General features: G+C 47.1%; 2 protein-coding genes across 4 annotated transcripts in view; one reads left to right on the top strand and one right to left on the bottom strand.

Annotated features, from left to right (window-relative positions):
• The window catches only part of LOC143802809 (uncharacterized), a 410,869-nt gene that overhangs the window by 168,082 nt on the left and 218,622 nt on the right, over nucleotides 1–24,165 (bottom strand). The window lies entirely within an intron of this gene.
• The window catches only part of LOC143802984 (uncharacterized), a 143,031-nt gene that overhangs the window by 105,659 nt on the left and 13,207 nt on the right, over nucleotides 1–24,165 (top strand). Inside the window, exons 6-7 of the mRNA XM_077281373.1 lie at nucleotides 15,254–15,473; nucleotides 23,104–23,211. Coding sequence (XP_077137488.1) covers nucleotides 15,254–15,473; nucleotides 23,104–23,211 — 328 coding nt within the window. The remainder of the gene's footprint in view (nucleotides 1–15,253; nucleotides 15,474–23,103; nucleotides 23,212–24,165) is intronic.

The following is a 24,165-nucleotide window of genomic DNA, read 5'->3' as shown; positions in this document are numbered from 1 at the left end:
CTTCCTAGCAAAAAAAAAATTTGTTTCCAAAATTGTGCTGATGTAAAGTAGACATGTGGGAAATGTTATTTATTAACTATTTTGTGTCACATAACTCTCTGGTTTAACAGAATAAAAATTCAAAATGTGAAAATTGCGAAATTTTCAAAATTTTTGCCAAATTTCCGTTTTTTTCACAAATAAACTCAGAAATTATCGACCTAAATTTACCACTAACATGAAGCCCAATATGTCACGAAAAAACAATCTCAGAATCGCTAGGATCCGTTGAAGCGTTCCTGAGTTATTACCTCATAAAGGGACACTGGTCAGAATTGCAAAAAACGGCAAGGTCATGAAGGGGTTAATAACGGGTCCGGAGCCAACCCAAATTAGTAGCATAATTCACTTCAGAGGATGTGACAGTACGTTATAGAGCAAGGAGAACCAAAGCTAGTAATTTTATATATTTTACTCCAAAAAGGTAGGCAGTGTTTACAAAAGTATAAAAAGAGCTTATAAAAGTAGACAAGTATTGTATGTACAAACCATTACAAATAAAAAGGGATTAAAGTTGAAAAAACACTTACAGTTCCTTATGTCATTTCATAGCAGAACATGTGGTGCGGGGGAGGGGTGATACATCAAGATGCATTACAGAGTGTCTCTCGGCTAGCTTCCTGGTCAAAGGCTAGTGATAAATGAGCTCTCACGGTCTTATACCCCTTGGTCGTGACATCACTGAGTGGGCGGAGCTATGGAGTGCACTCCTACATTCTCAGAGGGACTCAGAGTTATGGAACATTCATATCCACTGTAGCTCCAGGATGCAACCTCGTATAGCGACGATGGAATTACCATTGATCTTGTTTTGCGACTAGCATTCTATTAAGACCAAATATGACCTGGCTATACACTGCAAGTAAGCAGTAATTTGTTTCTCGGATACCCAGGGTACAGGAAATTGGAAAACATTGGGTGATGGCCTGGCTGATGCACATACCAAATATATAACTTTCATATCTCTGTTTCTAATTAGGGTCAAGTTATGCCTTAGTATTAAGTTTGTACATGAACAAAAGAGCACATGGTTTCAGACAAAAGGTTTGCTGCTCACTCCTGCATTCGAGAGGGAGGGGGGCAGAGTCCCACACTGTAGTTTCATGTTACAGCTATATTGTCAGCAGGGAGCAAGGGCTGGGAGGAAGGGGGTCAAAAAGCCCGCAGCGTGTGTCTGTGCTCAGCTTTAATGGACATAGCCGAGCTCAGTGTGCGTGATCATAGACAATCAAATATATCATGTTCCTGACAACAACATTGAGGACGCAATGGCAATTGCAAATAACCTGCCACTGATGGAAAAAATCCGAGAGCCTCCCTCCTACGGAGTCGGAGTCATTGCTTGTCCTGTTGGTGTTGCTGCTGGGGAACAAGGATGTTTTTGCCCTTCCCTTTAGTATAGCTCCATCTCCCGATTTTTCCTTTACCCTTGGTTTGAGGGGTCTGTGGCAGAGAGGCATGAAAAAAGCATTTTTTGGCGGTTTTCTGGTCAGGAAGAGCATTCTTTTTGTCTGTGCCCTTCTCCAGTATCTCATCAAGAGCTGGCCCAAAGACATATTCAGCCTTAAAGGTCATGGAGCACAATTTGATCTTGGAAGTGACTTCCCCACTCCACATTTTTAGCCAAAGAGCCCTTCTAGCGGAGTTGGACTGAACCAGGAACCTGGCAGCGATACGGACAGATTCTGCAGAGGCATCAGCTAAGAACCCGGTCGCCCTTTTGAGTAAAGGCAGAGTCTTTTAAAGTATTGGAATAAAGAAGTTTTTTAACCAGTGAGTGCCATCCGTTCCTTTCAATTTTTGTATCCATTGTGGCTATTTTCTTTGGAGTGGCACCCCGGCTCACGGAGCACTTACTGCTGTATACATGCTTGCAGCATCAATTCATGCAATTACCTATTCACTGAGTGGGCTTCCCTGCTGTGCGGATTAACACTTTGCTAAAGGCAGAGAGTCTAATAACTCCCCTCTTGAGGTCCCCTGAGAGATGTGATTCTCCAGTTGATCTAGCCACCGGAAGAGGGATCTGGCAACTCAGGTGGAAGCTATATTGATCTTAAATGAAGAGGTGGAAGTCTCCCAGAATTTTTTCCGCAGGCTTTCCACCTTCCTATCCATTGGATCTCTAAGCTGCGATGAGTCCTCAAAGGGCAGTGTAGTTTTCTTGGCTACTCTCGCCACCGGCACATCCACCTTAGGAATATCCCAGCTAACTGATTTGCCCTCCAGAGGAAACCTGTTTAAGCTCTGAGGGGGTGCTCAGCCATTTCTCCGGGGACTCCCACTCCTGAGAGATCATGTTCAAGATGTTCTCATGCATCGGGAAACCACTCTGTTTTCCTACTTTCAACCCTCCAAACATTTCATCCTGAATTGTTTGGGGAACCTGATTCTCCTCCAAACCGATAGTGCTACGGACTGCATTAACTAACTCCTCCATATATCCTGGTGATAAGAAATATTTCCTAGTCTCTGGTATCTTACACATACATCCCAACTTTTGAAGAAGGCAAAGAGGTACAAAGGTTGCGGTGCACACAGCGTGCCGTGGCAAAATTTAGGCCATGCCCCTGACCACACCCATATCCACGCCCCAACCACACCCATTTAGCACTGCTGATCACACTTTCATAAACAATAATTATTAACAGAAAAAAATATGGCCATACAGTGCTCCATACTGTATAATGGCCACACAGTGTTCCATACTGTATAATGGCCACACAGTGCTCCATACTGTATAATGGCCCCACATGAAACTGCATACAGTATAATGGCCACACATGATGCTCCATACTGTATAATGGCCACACAGTGCTCCATACTGTATAATGGCCCCACATGATCCTGTGTACAGTATAATGGCCACACATGATGCTCCATACTGTGTAATGGCCACACCGTGCTCTATACTGTATAATGGCCCCACATGATGCTGCGTACAGTATAATGGCCACACATGATGCTCCATACTGTATAATGGCCAGACAGTGCTACATACTGTATAATGGCCCCCCATGATGCTGTGTACAGTATAATGGCCACACAGGATACTCCATACTGTATAATGGCCAGACAGTGCTCCATACTGTATAATGGCCCCACATGATGCTGTGTACAGTATAATAGCCACACGATGCTCCATACTGTATAATGGCCACACAGTGCTACATACTGTATAATGGCCCCCCATGATGCTGTGTACAGTATAATGGCCACACATGATGCTCCATACTGTATAATGGCCAGACAGTGCTACATACTGTATAATGGCCCCACATGATGCTGCATACAGTATAATGGCCACACATGATGCTCCATACTGTATAATGGCCACACAGTGCTCCATACTGTATAATGGCCCCACATGATGATGCATACAGTATAATGGCCACACATGATGCAGCATACTGTATAATGGCCTCACATGATGCTCCATACTGTATAATGTCCTCACATGATGCTCCATACAGTATAATAGCCCCACATGACGATGTCAGTGTACAGTCGGGGCTTTAGATGTGTCCCAGCCGCTCTGCTTACAATGCAGGCAAAGATTTCACCACCTGTCGCTGTCCACACTGCTGCCTCACAGATCCTGCACACTGCAATGTAGCCCAGCTCTACGAACTCTGCATGCACTCAGACAACACCACTATCTGCTGGCTCCACTCCATAACTGCTGTAGTGTATAAAGGATATATATATATATATATATATATATATATATACTGTGCCTATGACTAACAGGCTGCACTGGATTGCTCTAAATGCTGCCACTACTCCTGGTTATAATGCCTTGTACTGTAAGCACAGCAGGGCCAGCTGCATGTATATGTGCAACGCACATACCTCAGAATGTCCTCTCCTCTCTGAACCACCGCAACGGAAGGCGAAAGGGCATGGCCTAATACAAGGGGGCGTGTCGGCTGCATCTCCTGCTGGCTGTGTGAGAGAAGTAGAGTCCCGTGCGGGACTGCGGGGCACAGCCTCAAATTTGGGACAGTCCCACTGTATGCGGGACGGTTGGGAGCTGTGTCTTACAGGATAAAGATTCCTCCCATTTTTCTGAAGCTGAACCCTGAGAGTTTTCAGAAACAGAGTCAGAATCCTCAATTTGGATCTTTCTCTTCATAGGGGGAGATGGTCCCGGAGCAGTAGGTGGAGGAGGGGAGGTGTAAATGCGGCCAAGGAGGACAGGACCTCTTGCTTGACAAGGGTACGTATTTCATCCAGGAGTGAGGGATGTTCAGCCTTGACCACCTTATCCGTACATTCCTGACATAGCGAGTAGGGGGTGGGAGGTGCTTTTCACCTCTTTGTGCTTCCTGTCCCCCATTAGGACGTGGAGACAACCTATGCTGTCGTGGAAGGTGACTAGAGAAAAATCAGAGTTGTGCGTGTGTGTGTATATACAAAAGGGGGTTGGTACCGTGTTAGCCAGATGAAAAAAGATTGCCGTCAGCGAGAAAAACAATATAATCTGGTAGGCAAGATTCCTTTTAATGGCTAACACAAATAAAATAAATGATGTTACACAGCAGCTTTTGAGACTTCTTAGGTCCCTTCCTCAGGCATGGTATAACAAAGTTTCTGAAGAAACAAAAACATATGCATAAAAAAGGGGCATGGTATAATAAATGAACATTTAAATAAACAAACTGAGCTCAGAGAATGAATCCTTAATTGGATTAGATTAGTGGTGTGAAAGTTTTAGAGTCCCAATATCCAAGCAAGATCAGAGGCCTGGTGCCCTCACTGTCTCTGGAGCAGATTCCAGGTGCCCTCACTGTCTCTGGAGCAGGTTCCTGGTTTCCTCACTGTCTCTGGAGCAGATTCCTGATGCCCTCACGGTCTCTGGAGCAGGTTAATGGTGCCCTTACTATCTCTGGAGTAGGTTCCTGGTGTCCTCACTGACTCCGGAGCAGGTTCCTGGTGTCCTCACTGTCTCTGGAGCAGATTCCTGGTGTCCTCACTGTCTCTGGAGCAGGTTCCTGGTGCCCTCACTCTCTCTGGAGCAGATTCTTGGTGCCCTCACTGTCTCTGGAACAGATTTCTGGTGCCCTCATCATAAATCCTCCTGACAGATTTAGTCCTGTGTGTGTAACGACAAGTAGCCACACTCGGGGACCACGAGCATTTAAGAGGTTGGAAATGATTGTCATGGCAGCTGGAGGACTAGTGAAGGACCTGTGTCTGCCATGTTGGCCCTGTGAGTTGCCTTGCACTGGCGTGTACTCCAGAGGACAGAGAATGAACTTCAATCCAATATTGCGGCCAGCATGCAGCCAGCGGGTAAGGAAAGGGTGAATCAAACACCCGAAAACCCCGCCCATATGACCCAAAACTGGTCCCGCCAAATTCAGGTGACAGGTTCCCTTTAACAGAATCTAACTTCAAGTAAATCAAACTTCTGTGAAATCAAACTGTCCATTTAGGAAGCAACACTGACAATCAATTTCACATGCTATTGTGCAAATGGAATAGACAACACATGGAAATTAATGGCAATTATCAAGACACCCTCAATAAAGGAGTGTTTCTGCAGGTGGGGACCACAGACCACATCTCAGTACCAATGCTTTCTGGCTGATGTTTTGTCACTTTTAGATGTTGGTTGTGCTTTAACACTCGTGGTAGCATGAGACGGACTCTACAACCCACACAAGTGGCTCAGGTAGTGCAACTCATCCAGGATGGCACATCAATGAGAGCTGTGGCAAGACGGTTTGCTGTGTCTGTCAGCGTAGTGGCCAGAGGCGCTACCAGGAGACAGGCCAGTACACCAGGCAACATGGAGGGGGCCGTAGGAGGGCAACAACCCAGCAGCAGGACCGCTACATCAGCCTTTGTGCAAGGAGGAACAGGAGGAGCACTGCCAGAGCCCTGCAAAATTACCTCCAGAAGGCCACAAATGTGCATGTGTCTGCACAAACGGTTAGAAACCGACTCCATGAGGATGGTCTGAGTGCCCGACATCCACAGATGGAGGTTGTGCTCACAGCCCAACACCGTGCGGGACGCTTGGCATTTGCCACAGAACACCAGGATTGGCAAATTCACTATTGGTGCCCTGTGCTCTTCACAGATGAAAGCAGGTTCACACAGAGCACATGTGACAGACGTGACAGAGTCTGGAGACGCCGCGGGGAGCGATCTGCTGTCTGCAACATCCTTCAGCATGACCGGTTTGGCAGTGGGTCAGCAATGGTGTGGGGTGGCATTTCTTTGGAGGGCCACATAGCCATCCGTGCGCTCGCCAGAGGTAGCCTGACTGCCATTAGGTACCGAGATGAGATCCTCAGACCCCTTGTGAGACCATATTCTGGTGCGGTTGGCCCTGGGTTCCTCCTAATGCAGGACAATGCCAGACCTCATGTGGCTGGAGTGTGTCAGCAGTTCCTGCAAGATGAAGGCATTGAGGCTATGGACTGGCCCGCCAGTTCCCCAGACCTGAATCCAATTAAGCACATCTGGGACATCATGTCTGCTTCCATCCACTGTCACGTTGCACCACAGACTGTCCAGGAGTTGGCGGATGCTTTAGTCCAGGTCTGGGAGGAAATCCCTCAGGAGACCATCCGCCACCTCATCAGGAGCATGCCCAGGCATTGTAGGGAAGTCATACAGGCAGGTGGAGGCCACACACACTACTGAGCATCATTTCCTTGTCTTGAGGCATTTCCACTGAAGTTGCATCAGCCTGTAACTTCATTTTCCACTTTGATTTTGAGTATTGTTCCAACTCCAGACCTCCGTGGGATATTAGTTGTGATTTACATTGATAATTTTTAGGTTTTTTTTGTTCTCAACACATTCCATTATGTAATGAATAAAGATTTACAACTGGAATATTTCATTCAGTGATATCTAGGATGTGGGATTTTAGTGTTCCCTAAACGAGTGTACTCGTTGCTTGGATTTTCCAGAGCACGCTCGGGTGGTCTCCGAGTATTTGTTAGGCCGTGTGTCCACGTTCAGGAAACGCTGCGTGTTTGACGCTGCGTGGGGCCACAGCGTCAAACACGCAGCGTCCAGATGTTCCAGCATAGTGGAGGGGATTTTTTGAAATCCCGTGTCCACTATGCGTGGAAACACGCACGCGGCGGCCCTGCGACTCCGGACATGCTGTGCGTCTTTTCAGATCGCAGCATGTCCGTGTTCCTTGCGGCGACGCTGTGTCGCCGCAAGGAATAACACAGGGCCCTATGCGAGGGGTGCGATGATCCCGGATGTGTACAATGAACACATCCGGCATCATCGCGTCCCAGAAGGGGGCGGGGCTTAGCGCCGAGCGGCTTTGCCGCTCTGACGATACCGCCGGCCATCCTGAACGTGGACACATACCCTATGTGTTCGGAGATATAGTTTTCATCTCCTCAGTTGCATGATTTGCGGTTTACAGATACGCTGAATACATGTGGGAATTCCCTAACAGGCATTCCTCATATGTATTCAGTGTATCTGGAAGCCGTAAATCATGCAACTGAGGTGATGAAAACTGTATCTCCGAGCAATAACACTCGGCGGTCACCCGAGCAACGAGTACACTCGCTCATCACTAATAATGAGTGAATAGTTTTGGATAACTCCTTTATACGAATAGCTATAGCACTTACAAAATAGCTGCATCGGGAACCCAGATACCTGGACCTCCCCGATAATCAGCTGTTCGGAGCGGCAGCTGCATGTGTCACGACTGTGTGACAGGCACAACAAACAGGCTGCGGTGATGAACAGCTGATTATCCGGAGCTCCAGGTATCCGGGTTCCCAGATGCAGCTATTCGGTAAGCGCTGTAGCTATTTGTATAAGGAGTTATCCAAAACTATTCACTCATCCCTAGTCACGAGTCAACTTCCTGCTTAGTTTCTGCTCCTCCACGCACATTACATACACAGCTCCCCTCGGCGCACATTACACACGCTACTCCGCGCACATTATACACGCTACTCTGTGCACATAATACATGCGGCTCCGAGCACATTATACACGCTGCTCCGCACACATTATACACACGGCTCCGCTCCGCACACATTACACACACGGCTCCGCTCCGCCCACATTACACACACGGCTCCGCTCCGCACACATTACACACGCGGCTCCGCTCCGCACACATTGCACACGCGGCTCCGCTCCGCACACATTGCACACACGGCTCCGCTCCGCACACATTGCACATACGGCTCCGCTCCGCACCCATTACACACACGGCTCCGCTCCGCACACATTACACACACGGCTCCGCTCCGCACACATTACACACACGGCTCCGCTCCGCACACATTACACACACGGCTCCGCTCCGCACACATTACACACGCGGCTCCGCTCCGCACACATTACACACGCGGCTCCGCTCCGCTCACATTACACACGCGGCTCCGCTCCGCACACATTACACACGCGGCTCCGCACACATTACACACGCGGCTCCGCTCCGCACACATTACACACGCGGCTCCGCTCCGCACACATTACACACGCGGCTCCGCTCCGCACACATTACACACGCGGCTCCGCTCCGCACACATTACGCACGCGGCTCCGCTCCGCACACATTACGCACGCGGCTCCGCTCCGCACACATTACGCACACGGCTCCGCTCCGCACACATTATGCACGCGGCTCCGCTCCGCACACATTACGCACACGGCTCCGCTCCGCACACATTACACACACGGCTCCGCTCCGCACACATTACACACAGGGCTCCGCCCCGCGCACATTACACACACGGCTCCGCTCCGCGCACATTACACACGCGGCTCCGCTCCGCACACATTACACACGCGGCTCCGCTCCGCACACATTACACACGCGGCTCCGCTCCGCACACATTACACACGCGGCTCCGCTCCGCACACATTACGCACGCGGCTCCGCTCTGCACACATTACACACGCGGCTCCGCTCCGCACACATTACGCACACGGCTCCGCTCCGCACACATTACACACACGGCTCCGCTCCGCACACATTACACACACGGCTCCGCACACATTACATACACGGCTCCGCTCCGCACACATTACACACACGGCTCCGCTCCGCACACATTACGCACACGGCTCCGCTCCGCACACATTACGCACACGGCTCCGCTCCGCACACATTACGCACACGGCTCCGCTCCGCACACATTACGCACACGGCTCCGCTCCGCACACATTACGCACGCCGCTCCGCACACATTACACACGCGGCTCCGCTCCGCACACATTACACACGCCGCTCCGCTCCGCACACATTACACACGCGGCTCCGCTCCGCACACATTACACACGCGGCTCCGCTCCGCACACATTACACACGCCGCTCCGCTCCGCACACATTACACACGCGGCTCCGCTCCGCACACATTACGCACGCGGCTCCGCTCCGCACACATTACGCACGCGGCTCCGCTCCGCACACATTACGCACGCGGCTCCGCTCCGCACACATTACGCACGCGGCTCCGCTCCGCACACATTACGCACGCGGCTCCGCTCCGCACACATTACGCACGCGGCTCCGCTCCGCACACATTATGCACGCGGCTCCGCTCCGCACACATTACGCACACGGCTCCGCTCCGCACACATTACACACACGGCTCCGCTCCGCACACATTACACACACGGCTCCGCTCCGCACACATTACACACAGGGCTCCGCCCCGCGCACATTACACACACGGCTCCGCTCCGCGCACATTACACACACGGCTCCGCTCCGCACACATTACACACGCGGCTCCGCTCCGCACACATTACACACGCGGCTCCGCTCCGCACACATTACACACGCGGCTCCGCTCCGCACACATTACGCACACGGCTCCGCTCCGCACACATTACACACGCGGCTCCGCTCCGCACACATTACGCACACGGCTCCGCTCCGCACACATTACACACACGGCTCCGCACACATTACATACACGGCTCCGCTCCGCACACATTACACACACGGCTCCGCTCCGCACACATTACACACACGGCTCCGCTCCGCACACATTAGACACACGGCTCCGCTCCGCACATATTACGCACACGGCTCCGCACACATTACACACACGGCTCCGCTCCGCACACATTACACACGCGGCTCCGCTCCGCACACATTACACACGCGGCTCCGCTCCGCACACATTACACACGCGGCTCCGCTCCGCACACATTACGCACAGCTCCGCTCCGCACACATTACACACGCGGCTCCGCTCCGCACACATTACGCACACGGCTCCGCTCCGCACACATTACACACACGGCTCCGCACACATTACATACACGGCTCCGCTCCGCACACATTACACACACGGCTCCGCTCCGCACACATTACACACACGGCTCCGCTCCGCACACATTAGACACACGGCTCCGCTCCGCACATATTACGCACACGGCTCCGCACACATTACACACACGGCTCCGCTCCGCACACATTACACACACGGCTCCGCTCCGCACACATTACACACACGGCTCCGCTCCGCACACATTACACACACGGCTCCGCTCCGCACACATTACACACACGGCTCCGCTCCGCACACATTACGCACACGGCTCCGCTCCGCACACATTACACACACGGCTCCGCTCCGCACACATTACACACACGGCTCCGCACACATTACATACACGGCTCCGCTCCGCACACATTACACACACGGCTCCGCTCCGCACACATTACACACACGGCTCCGCACACATTACGCACACGGCTCCGCTCCGCACACATTACGCACACGGCTCCGCTCCGCACACATTACGCACACGGCTCCGCTCCGCACACATTACGCACACGGCTCCGCTCCGCACACATTACGCACACGGCTCCGCTCCGCACACATTACGCACACGGCTCCGCTCCGCACACATTACGCACACGGCTCCGCTCCGCACACATTACGCACACGGCTCCGCTCCGCACACATTACGCACACGGCTCCGCTCCGCACACATTACGCACACGGCTCCGCTCCGCACACATTACGCACACGGCTCCGCTCCGCACACATTACACACACGGCTCCGCTCCGCACACATTACACACACGGCTCCGCTCCGCACACATTACACACACGGCTCCGCACACATTACACACACGGCTCCGCTCCGCACACATTACACACACGGCTCCGCTCCGCACACATTACACACACGCCTCCGCTCCGCACACATTACACACACGGCTCCGCTCCGCACACATTACACACACGGCTCCGCTCCGCACACATTACACACACGGCTCCGCTCCGCACACATTACACACACGGCTCCGCACACATTACACACACAGCTCTGCTCCATCCTCCTCTATAATACTAGACATCACCCAGCACAGCAGAGTCCTGCAGACACTGAGAACCCTGGAGCTCCGCCCCTGATCATGTGACTCCTCCCCATGTGATCACATGACTGTGACATCACACAGGTCCTGTCTCTACAGTGGAGGTATGTGTGTTACTGTGTTGTGTGTGCTGTGAGTTCTCGGCTCCGGTCGTTGCTGCTTTTCCTCTCCCACACTCGCTGGATGTTCCGGTGTGTGGAGCGGAGGTCGCGGTGCGGAGCTGATGGCGGCTCCTCTGCTCAGTACCCGGCCGTGTACAGCAGCTCCTGCTCCCTGTGTGTTCTGTGCAGGACGGCGCCTGCTGCTGCTGGGCCTCACACATTTTCAGCGACCAATTAGAGCTCAGCTGCCATGTTACCACAGTAACCAATCAGAGCTCAGCTTCCATGTTACCGCAGCAACCAGAGCTCAGGTGTTGTTTTTCCAGAGTAACCAATCAGACCTCAGATTCCATTTCAGCCAGTCAGAGCTCAGCTTTCATTTTACCTCAGCACTGCAGTATAAGTAGCGGAGGCCGTGGTCTCCTTCCTGTCAGTCGGTCGTTCTGTGTGGAGCGCGCTCGTGTTGTCTCTTTTTTTTTTATTCACATTTTCACAGTCCTTGTGGCGACTTTACACCTTGTTTTACCATTCTCAAATCTTATAATAATAAGAAATGTGATATACAGGGTGCTCTGCAGTGTGAGGAAAGCTCCTGGGCAGGTTGGGGCTGTGTTCACACCTCTAATACGCCTGGAAGAGCTCCCAACTCATAAAGGTGTCCGAGTACAGAAAAGTATGTGCCCCCTCCAGGGCCGCCGCTTTCCTACCACCATACTGCACCCATAGCCTTAATATGGAAGATTTCTACAAGACCTCGGAGTGTGAGACCCTCCAGAATCTGTCCATAAATCCATAATGTAATTGTGTCAGAACAACCTAAAATGGACGAAAACCTCAAGTCTTCCATGAAATAAGCCGTCCCTAAATATCCTCAGGTGAAATACATCCACATCCAGCAGAGAAACCGTCACTGCGCTGCAGACTGCGATATAAACCACTATAAAGACATGGGGATTGGAAATCGGATAGTAATAATATTGAAATGGCGGCTGGACCGTAAATGTCCCGTACACAAGACTGTAATATGACGGGGCAGAAAGAACGAGGTTCCTTCTATAAAGTATCCCAGAATCCAGTTGATCAGACTAGCCCATCCAGTACGGATCACGTGGTTATCAGCCCTGATGTGGGTTTCGCCTCTGCTTCATCAGGAGATGTATATGGGATGGGAAAGTAAGGGCCAGATATAACACCAGAGGAACCTGGGCATGTTACTAGTATGTACGGATACACTGACAGATGATTACCACAACATGATGACCATAAGGACCTTTCATAACATGGTTCACCATAGTGAGGCCATCCGTCTCTGCACTGACTTGTAGCCCGGTCTACTTACCCCCAGCCTCACAGACACTCACACATAAGTCAGGCGGGTACATACCTGGTACTCGTCATCCTCGTCACCTCATCCTCAATCCTCATTTAGAAATTTTTATTTTCTTAAATTTTATGGCGCGTATATGTCTGCAATACTTGAGCCTCTCTCTGATTCGTGCTACCTGTGGTTTGGGGAAACATGAAGCATCTGACAGGTTATGTTCCACTCTATACACATTAGAGAATACGTCATCTATAGTTTTATATTTCTAGAAATGTTTCCCCTTCAGTAATTTTTTCTATGAATTTGCTTGACTTTTTGTTTCCTTTTCCTTTCAGGCTCTAACATTCAATATAGGAGAATTTTCCTGATTCACCCATGAAGAATGAATAAGGACAGAGACAATATGGCAGAGAGGATATTAAACCTTACCCTGGAGATAATCTTCCATCTTACCGGAGAGGTAAGAAGTTGTGATGTCATCACATGACCTCATTATCTATGGGAATAACAGGTGATATGACCGGAGAGGTGAGAGGTTCTGATGTCATCACATGATGTCATTATCTATGGGAATAACGGGATATGACCAGAGAGGTGAGCGGCTCTGGTGTCATCACATGATGTCATTATCTATGGGAATAATGGGATATGACCGGAGAGGTGAGAGGCTCTGAAGTCATCACATGACCTCATTATCTATGGGAATAACGGGATATGACCGGAGAGGTGAGAGGCTCTGATGTCATCACATGACCTCATTATCTATGGGAATAACAGGTGATATGACCGGAGAGGTGAGAGGCTCTGATGTCATCACATGATGTCATTATCTATGGGAATAACGGGATATGACCAGAGAGGTGAGCGGCTCTGGTGTCATCACATGATGTCATTATCTATGGGAATAATGGGATATGACCGGAGAGGTGAGAGGCTCTGAAGTCATCACATGACCTCATTATCTATGGGAATAACGGGATATGACCGGAGAGGTGAGAGGCTCTGATGTCATCACATGACCTCATTATCTATGGGAATAATGGGATATGACCGGAGAGGTGAGAGGTTCTGATGTCATCACATGACCTCATTATCTATGGGAATAATGGGATATGACTGGAGAGGTGAGAGGCTCTGATGACATCACATGACCTCATTATCTATGGGAATAACGGGATATGACCGGAGAGGTGAGAGGCTCTGATGTCATCACATGACCTCATTATCTATGGGAATAACAGGAACAGGATATGACCGGAGAGGTGAGAGGCTCTGATGTCATCACATGATGTCATTATCTATGGGAATAACAGGGGATATAACCGGAGAGGTGATGGACTCTGGAAATGTTGGTAGTGATATTATTAATGTCTCCACACTCAGGATTACACAGTAATGAAGATCTCTAGTGATCGCTGTCAAGCCCCTGTGTCTAAAGGACGGGGAGGAACCCTGAGCCCAATCCCGGAGCCTCCACCTCACCCTCGGATACATGAGGACATCAATGACCAGAAGATCCTAGAACTCACCAACAAGATGATTGAGCTGCTGACTGGAGAGGTGACGCTGCTGGGAATGCTGGGACATTACACAGGACAGCACTGGAGGATTCTGGGTGATGACGGTATCATTGTGTGTGTCAGGTTCCTATAAGGTGTCAGGACGTCACCATCTATTTCTCCATGGAGGAGTGGAAGTATCTAGAAGGACACAAGGATCGGTACCAGGAGGTGATGATGGAGGAGCACCGGCCCCGCACATCACCAGGTAATAGACAGGACTAAATACACACGGCCTATAATTCTCTGTATGTAATAATGATGTCAGTCCTGTCTGTGTCTCCTCAGTTCTCTCCAGTCAGAGGACAACCCCAGAGAGATATCCCGCTCCTCCTCCTCCACAGGACCATCAGGTAGGTGGAGATCTCCCTATGATGTGTAGACGGCTGTGACGTCCTTGTGTTCAGTCTTGTTTTCTCCTCCAGTATTATATGTTTTATACTTGTGTAATGAGAGTGAAAACACAAAAATTGATTTGGTTTGAGTTTGTATACATGCAGCACATAAACTCTTGTTCACAATGGCCATAAAGCATACAGAACCTACAAGAGATAAAATGAGCAAAAACCCTGCTGTAAGTAAATAAGTAAAAAGCAAAAGTGTGTTTAAATAATACAGGGTTTTAAGTAATACTGTTTTTGATCAAAAATAGCATAAAAGCCATCCCACTGTCGACAAGGTGCCCTGATCGGGACGATCCTACTCTGTCTAATATTAAAAACCTTACCATGTGTCAGAGTCAACCTCAGTTTGTGAATAAGGTCAATGTAATGAGAGCGGTGGAGACGGCAGGATCACAGCTGACCACAGACATCACATGTCCGGATCTTCTCACTATTATTCCCGGGGACTTCTCCGATCTTTTACAATATTTGTTTTTCAGATTTTGGATCTGGATAAAGATCTGAACAATATTAATGGTCCAGAGAGAAATGTGAGGGGCGATCAGCGGTGTAAAGAGGAGACCCCTAATGTGATGAGTGATCAGCGGTGTAAAGAGAAGACCCCTAATGTGAGGGGCGATCAGCGGTGTAAAGAGGAGACCCCTAATGTGATGAGTGATCAGCGGTGTATAGAGGAGACCCCTACAGATAACCGCCCAGGTGAGTAGTGACTGCAGAATGAGGCAGAAAATTCAACAGCTGAATTGAAATGTGTTATTGTTATAGATGACAACACAAGTTGTGCGTTTATAATACTTGAGACCGTCATTATCACAGTTGACAAACCTAACCGTCCTTATGAAAGTTCAGTATCACTTCTTAGATATAATCCATTATGTCCTGATAGTATGCCTGGTCCTAGAAAAGTAATGAATTTTACTTGTAGGTTTCTACAGGATTGTTTTGCTAAAGCCATTACATCTGTTGATTGTGCAGGACATGATCTTTGATATAAATAAGAAGTAGTATTTGCAGCATGCTCACTTTCTTTTGGGACAGAAAATTTGTTTTTTTTTTGTTCATCGCAATGTTCTCTAATGTGGGAAATATGTTCTTGGTTGTACATTTTTGTTGCTGACTCCTCACCCTTATAGAGTATATGCCATAAAAAACTGATCACCGGCCGCGACCAATCAGCGATATTGGCACGGGATTTAAACACCACTTCGTTGATTGGTCGCGCCCGGCCGGGCGTGACCAATCAGCGACAGACGCAGTCCAGCCGTGAAGTATTCATTGCACTATTCTTAAATCTTCATAAATAAACAACATACATATTCCAAAATACCCGATGCGTTAGAATCGAGCCACCATCTAGTTACATATAAAAATGTATTGAACATTCATTCTGTAACTTTATTGGAAATTAATTGTTGCGCCGTTTCCTTTCCTTTCAAAGTTTCTTTTGATACCTTTGTTCTTATAGAAGGCCTGTGGATCTTCTCTGTGAAGCATCCAGCAGTAGTCTCCCATCATGTTCGCACTCCAGCTACAGTGGGGAAAAAAGTATTTAGTCAGCCACCAATTGTGCAAGTTCTCGCACTTAGAAAGATGAGAGCGGCCTGTAATTGACATCATAGGTAGACCACAACTATGAGAGTCAAAAGGAGAAAACAAATCCAGAAAATCACTTTGTCTGATTTGGTAAGATTAATTTTTCAAATTATGGTGGAAAATAAGTATTTGGTCATTAACAAAAGTTCATCTCAATATTTTGTTATATATCCTTTGTTGGCAATGACAGAGGTCAAACATTTTCTGTAAGTCTTCACAAGGTTGGCACACACTGTTGGTGGTATGTTGGCCCATTCCTCCATGCAGATCTCCTCTAGAGCAGTGGTGTTTTGGGCCTGTCGCTGGGCAACACGGACTTTCAACTCCCTCCAAAGGTTTTCTTTGGGGTTGAGATCTGGAGACTGGCTAGGCCACTCCAGGACCTTCATATACTCCTTCGTTGCCCTGGCGGTGTGCTTGGGATCATTATCATGCAGAATGACCCATCCACGTTTCATCTTCAATGCCCTTGCTGATGGAAGGAGGTTTGTACTCAAAATCTCACGATACATGGCCCCATTCATTCTTTCATGTACACGGATCAGTTGTCCTGGTCCCTTTGTAGAGAAACAGCCCCAAAGCATGATGCTGCAACCCCCCTTCTTCACAGTAGGTATGGTGTTCTTTGGATGCAACTCAGCATTCTGTCTCCCCCAAACACAACGACTTTTGTTTCTACCAAACAGTTCTACTTTAGTTTCATAGACCATATGACATTCTCCCAGTACTTTTCTGCATAATCCAAATGCTCTCTAGCAAACTTCAGACGGGCCCAGACATGTACTGGCTTAAGCAGGGGGACATGTCTGGCACTACAGGAACTGAGTCCCTGGCGGCGTAGTGTGTTACTGATGGTAGCCTTTGTTATGGTGGTCCCAGCTCTATACAGGTCATTCACTAGGTCCCCCTGTGTGGTTCTGGGATTTTTGCTCACCGTTCTTTTGATCATTTTGACCCCACGGCGTGAGATATTGTGTGGAGCCCCAGATCGAGGGTGATTATCAGTGGTCTTGTATGTTTTCCATTTTCTTATTGCTCCCACAGTTGATTTCATCACACCAAGCTGCTTGCCTATTGCAGATTCAGTCTTCCCAGCCTGGTGCAGGGCTACAATTTTATTTCTGGTGTCCTTCGACAGCTGTTTGGTCTTCACCACAAGGGAGTTTGAAGTGTGACTGTTTGAGGTTGAAGACAGGTGTCTTTTATACTGATAACAAGTTCAAACAGGAGCCATTACTTCAGGTAATGAGAGGAGGACAGAGGAGCCTCTTAAAGAAGAAGTTGCAGATCTGTGAGAGCCAGAAATCTTGCATTTTTTTAGTGACCAAATATTTATTTTCCGCCATAATTTGCAAAATAAATCTTACCAAATCAGACAAGGTGATTTTCTGGATTTGTTTTCTCATTTTGACTCTCATAGTTGTGGTCTACCTATGATATCAATTACAGGCCTCTCTCATCTTTTTATGTAGGAGATTGGTGGCTGACTAAATCCTTTTTTCCCCCACTGTACCTTGGTATTGACGTTCCATCTCCTTTATGTCCTGATGAAATTTTTCTTGTTGCTCTTTGCTAACAGCACCAAGGTTTTCAGGAAAGTAGTCCAAATGGGAATGTGAAAAATGTAACTTTAAATTCATCAGACAACCCGAGTGTCACAAGTTTAGGCTACGTTCACATTTGCATTGTTGTGTGTTGCGTCGGCGACGCATCGGCGACGCAACGCACAACGCATGCAAAACGCATTGTTTTGTGACGCATGCGTCCTTTTTTTGCTTGATTTTGGACGCACAAAAAATGCAACTTGCTGCGTCCTCTGCGCCCTGACGCGTGCGCAGCAGTGACGCATGCGTCACAAAACGCAAGTGCAACGCATGTCCATGCGCCCCCATGTTAAATATAGGGGCGCATGACGCATGCGTCGCCGCAGCGGTGCCCGACGCTGCATCGCACAAGGCTAATATGAACATAGCCTTACTGCAACAGAGAGGTGATAGAAGACCGCAGCGTCTGATTTCCAAAACTCCTGCACTGATTAGAAGCACCCCACCAACATATTAAATAGTGCAGGTTGCTGCTAGCAGTGCAGGGGTTCAACTGTTCAGTTGAGAGCTTCTATATTTAATCTCATTCGCATAAAGGAGGGGCATGAGTGGAAGACAGCCTTCAATACAACTGAGGAACACTATGAAAATCTTGTGATGCCATTTGGGTTGCCTAATGCTACGGTCATTTTTCAACACTTTGTTAATGACATTTTTAGTCACCTGGCAGGTAGTTTTGTTGTGACCTTGATGACATATTGATTTATTCTCCTGACTGCTAATCACGTCCGGTACATGTCAGGCAGGTCTACCAAATACTCAGAGACAATAAATTATTTGACAAACCAGACAAATGCATGTCTTCTGTTCAGGAGATCCCGTTTCTGGATTATTTTTTTATCGTCCACCGGTTTTCGCATGGATCCGGCCAAAGTTTGGGCAGTACTGGATTGTGATCACCCTGAGGACCTAAAGGTGTTACAAAGGTTTTCGGTTTCGCCAACTGCTATTGTAAATTCATCAAAAACATTTCAATAGTGGTTAAACCTCTGACAGATATGACCAGGAAAGGGACAGATTTTTCCAAATGGTCCAGCCAGGGAATCTTTTCAATCAGATCATTTGAATTTTAAGATATATTCAGATTTTGATTTTGTTTTTAGAAACAATCAAAACTAAATAGAACAAACACACATATAAAAAAAAAAAAAACATATACTCTATTACAAAATAAATAAAAAATGCTTCATATTAACGTTCATCATAGGTATTATCATTCGCTTACTACTGTTTACATACGAGAATACAGATATAAATAAATACAATCTGACACCAAAATACTGAGAATCCATTTATGTATAGTTATCTAGGACCCTTTTGTTTCCCAGAACCAAAATCTAACACTTTGGGTATGTGAGTCAGGGATCTGAGATGAGTTAGGAGATTTTACAGGTTTATGACAGGGAAAGGTACAGACGGTCTATCATAGTGTTTCTGAGAAGGCTTTCCGATGCAATCCCCACAGTAGTTAACTATTGTTCCCATATGTTTATGAATTTTTTTAGGGTGTTTCTTTAAATATATTTTCCACTTTCCACACATAAGACATTATTTAGTTTGGATTTCAATTCTTCTATCTTTGGGCAGGATTTCTCTATCCAGTGTATTTCTAATAGTTTTCTAGTTTGAAATAGCACTCGGGAGATAGCTATAGATATAGGTGAATCTGAATCCAGCCCCCCCACACACAGACCAAGTACGGTAAGCAGATTCTGGGTTCCAACGATATATGGATTCCGAACACAGATTTTATCAAGTCAACTAGCCCTTTCCAATAATTCCCAATGTTTACACACTCCTACATCATGTTATTAGGTGAGCATTGTTTTTCCCGCATCTTGGACACATGCTGTCCACTCTTATACCAAGCCAGGGAAGCTTTTGATACCTTTAAGAGATATGTTGCTTCTGCACCAATCCTTATACAGCCTGATGTCACTTAGCCATTTATTGTAGAAGTTGACGCTTCTGAAGTGGAGGTGAGGCCTGTATTGTCACAGGGCGCAGTTAACTCCTAGTAAATGGCGTCCATGTGCTTATTTTACTAAGAAAATGTTATCTGCGGATGAAAACTATGTCATTGGTAAAAGCGAACTCTTGGTAATTAAGTGGGTTTTTGAAGAATGGCGTCATTTTCTGGAAGGGGCAGTTCATCCAGTCATGGTAATCGCTGATCATAAGGCAAGGTGATCCTTATTCTTCACCAGATTCAATTTTTTGTGACATATAGTTTAAGGAATAAGAATATTAAGGTGGATGCCTTGTCCTAATGTTTTCCTGGGGGGGTCGAGATAATTGTCAACCGGCTTTTCAACCACAGAAAGGGGTAGTTATAGCTTCTATAAGGTCTGATCTTGACAAAGAGGTGGTAGAGGCAGGGACACCCCTGCTGCCTGTCCATTAGGTAAACTGTTTGTACCTTTGAATCTCCATCTCAAAGTTATAAGTGGACATTATGATTCGGTCTTTGCCGGACACCCGAGTAGTAAAGCTACCACAGATCTCCTTACTCGGTGTTTATGGTGGTCTGGGGTGCATTAGTATGTTTGTAGTGTTTCTGCGCATTCTAAGACCTTTCATGCTCGTCCATCTGGCTCTATCAAGCCATTGGCAGTTTCCAGTAGACTTTGGACTCGCTTATCAGTGGATTTCATCACCAGTCTACCTGTACCTGCAGGTAATACAGTTATTTTGGTGGTGGTGGACAGGTTCAGCAAGATGTCTCATGTAATTGCACTATCCACTTTACCTAACGCCAAGACCTTGGCGCAAATTTTCATCAATGAAGTAATAAAATTACATGGAATGCCTACCGATATTATTTCTGACCGATGGGTGCAATTTATTTCGAAATTTTGGAAAGCACTCACCGCTCCTTTGGGGATCCATCTGTCGTATTCATCAGCCTTTTATCCACAGTCTAATGGACAAACTGAACATGTTAACCATAATCTCAAGATTTAGGTGTTTTGTGTCTGAGAATCAGGAGGATTGGGTTACTTACCTCTAGCTGAATTCGTGGTGAATAACCATTGTCATGAGTCTACTGGTAAGTTCCGGTTCTTCAGGGCATGCAGGTTTCATCCTCAGTTCAGCTAATAGGAATCATTCTTCAGGAATACCTGAAGAGGAACGGTTTTCATCTATTAAGTGTGTATGGCAAGAGGTTCTTAATAATTTGAATAATATGGTGTCTAAATATAAGAGTGTGGCCGATTGGAGATGTTGGGTGGGTCCAGACTTGTGCGTTGGTGATTTGGTATGGTTGCCCTCGAGGAACATTAAGTTGAAGGTCCCTTCTTGGAAACTCGGTCCCAGGATCATAAGTTCTTATAAGATTGTGGCCATCGTCAATCCTGTATCATTCCCCCTTGAATTGCCACCTACTTTTAAAATTCATGTGTTTCACTGGGCTCTACCAAAAAAATATGTTGCGTCCTACTCTGAACTATCACCACCACCTTCATGTCCGGTCATTGTTGATGGAAATTTGGAATTTCAGATTGCTAAGATCATTGATTCTTGATTGAGTTGTCGGTCTCGTCAGTATCTAGTACACTGGAAGGGTTACGGTCCTGAAGAGAGAATGTAGGTACCAGCATTTGATGTCAGTGCTGTCAGGTTGATCCGTTCCTTTCATGCTGCACACCCATATAGAATCGGCCCTGAGGTCCCGGAGGTCCCTCTTAGAAGGAGGGGTATTGTCTTAGGTTTACCATGACAGAGAGGTGCCAGAAGACTGCAGCGTCTGATTTACCGCACTGATTAAAATTACCTTACCATCATATTAAACGGAGCAGGTTTCTGCTAGCAATACAGGGGCTAAACTGTTCAGCTGTGAGCTTTTAGAGCTTGATGGTCTCAGCTGTTCAGTATTGGCAACTCTCCTTTTCTTTATATACTTGCCTTTGGCTATCAGCGATGCCAGTGTTAGTTTCTTGCTTTATGGCTCTGTAGCTGGAGTAGTTGTTTGAGGAGGTGTTTGTAGTGTTCATCTAAAGACTGTTGCTTGGTTATTCGATTGTGTGCATATCTTTTTCTTCTCCTATTTGTTTTTTTCCTTCCTTCACTCCCCGGTGTTGTTTGTGAGTGCATATTTGTGTGATTGGTATTTTCCTTTAAGACTATTTGTATTCCCTTGTTAGTCTGGTTTATGTATTTACATACACTACTACTCCCCACTTCCCTGGGAGTGGGAGGGAACAGATTAAGGGCGTATTCAGGAGCTCAGCAAGGTACGTGGCCCCGGCGTCTTCACCATTAGAAGTAATTCGGGGATAGCTAGGGCACCCCTAGCACTAGGGAGAGGGAAGGAGCCCCTGGGCCCGGGATATCGCGACAACAGAGTTATGACAACAAGGCTTTGAAACCTTTCAGCATATTCTCCTCGATGGATTTAAATTGTGGATCTTTCTTGTTACCTAGAACTTTTTTCACGACTTCTGTAAAAGGAACCTTTCACTAGGTTTGGCCGATATAAGATGCGTCCGTCACCTTTCAGGACTGATATACAGCATTCTATAATGCTGTATATCTGCCCCCAACCTGACCTGAAAGAGAAGAAACATAACTTTTATTATACTCACCTGTGGGGCGCTCCAGTTCGATCGGTGTCACTCTTCTTGGTCCAGCGCCTCCCATCTTTTTACAATCGCCGGCTTCCTGCTTGCTTCATGTGGATGACGTGACCCTAATCATTCACACAGGCTCCCCGACATCGCGCATACTTCTCTGACCTGTTGAGGACAGAGCAAAATAGGTCAAAGAACCCTGGCACCTGCGCCCTGCAGTACTTTGCTCCTCTCTCAGCAGGACAGAAGTATGCCTGTGCAGGAGCGTGATGCGGGGGAGCCTGTGTGGATGATGCAAGGTTGCGTCATCCACACAAAGCAAGCAGGAGAGCGGCGATCGTAAGAAGATGAGAGGCGCTAAACCTCCCCGCGTGTAGTGCGTGACACATTTACTTAGTACAATACATTGTGCTTGTAGTCATTTTGTACAGTCATGCTTTTTGCAGAGTTTTGTATGCTGTTGTTGCCATCTGTTGGGCATTGTTATAATAGGTTTATGTATCTGCTTTTTTCTCTAACTCCTCCTATGCTTTTACCTCACATCCTGTTCCCCCTGGGCAGTGCCATCTTGGCAGAAACGTGCTTCAGAGCTGGAAATAGGATGTCCTGCTACCTCTATCCTCTGTCCCTCCTTCTTCTATAGACATCTTCACCTCCTCATTTCTCAAGGTACAGTCAATAAACTTATAATTATCAAAATCAAGTCCCAAATTATAAGTGTGTGGTCAAAACACTATCAGAGAAAATCCGTCAGCATGCTCAGATAACAGCTATCAGCCGGAACATGCAGAAAATAACCACTTATAAATCCATATGTTTGTTTAAAAATAGCATAATTGTATTTAAACATTTATAAGCCTTCTTCAGGCATTACGAAACGTGCGTTGGGGTGGAGGGAGGCACGGCCATATCGCTCCTTTCTAACGCTGGATTTCGCTACAAATAGGTAAATACTGACCCCAAAAAAACTCTCTATGCACCTTACCTATACTGGCTCATAGTTGCTGGGATCACTGTATATTTATCTACTAGGCACATAAATATAGGTTTTTGATTTGAATGAATATATGACAGTGGGTCTAGGGTGATATTACGTATCTAAACTTGGGATTTTTTAGTATTTGAACCTATTGTTTCCATTGATTGATACAGTCCAGTTGTTGCGATTTATGTTACTTTTTGCTTTATTCTTTACCGATGTTCTTTGGCAAGCCTCCCTTACACAAGAGGCATCTTGTTGTTTCTACTTGAGCTATATGTGTTTTTATTAATGTTTAAATAAAATTATGCTATTTTTAAACAAACATGCGTATTTATAAGTGGTTACTTTCTGCATGTTCCGGCTGATAGCTGTTATCTGAGCATGCTGACGGATTTTCACAGTCAATAAACTGCCCAAATGTTCTTCCATTGCACCTTCCTCCCTGAATTGTCTATGTGCAGCTGGTCAGGCTACAGAAGGGAGGATAGCTAGTAAATTATCTTAAAGGGAATATGTCACCTACGTTTTCGTATATAAGCTTTGGCCAACATCAGGGGCTTATCTACAGCATTCTGTAAGGCTGTAAATAAGCCCCTGATGTAACCTGAAAGATAAGAAAAACAAGTTAGATTATACTCACC

This window comes from Ranitomeya variabilis, chromosome 1 (genome assembly GCF_051348905.1).
Source record: "Ranitomeya variabilis isolate aRanVar5 chromosome 1, aRanVar5.hap1, whole genome shotgun sequence".
NCBI lineage: Eukaryota > Metazoa > Chordata > Amphibia > Anura > Dendrobatidae > Ranitomeya > Ranitomeya variabilis.
The sequence above is the reverse complement of the archived record's forward strand: the minus strand, read 5'-3'. Positions and strand labels throughout refer to the sequence as shown.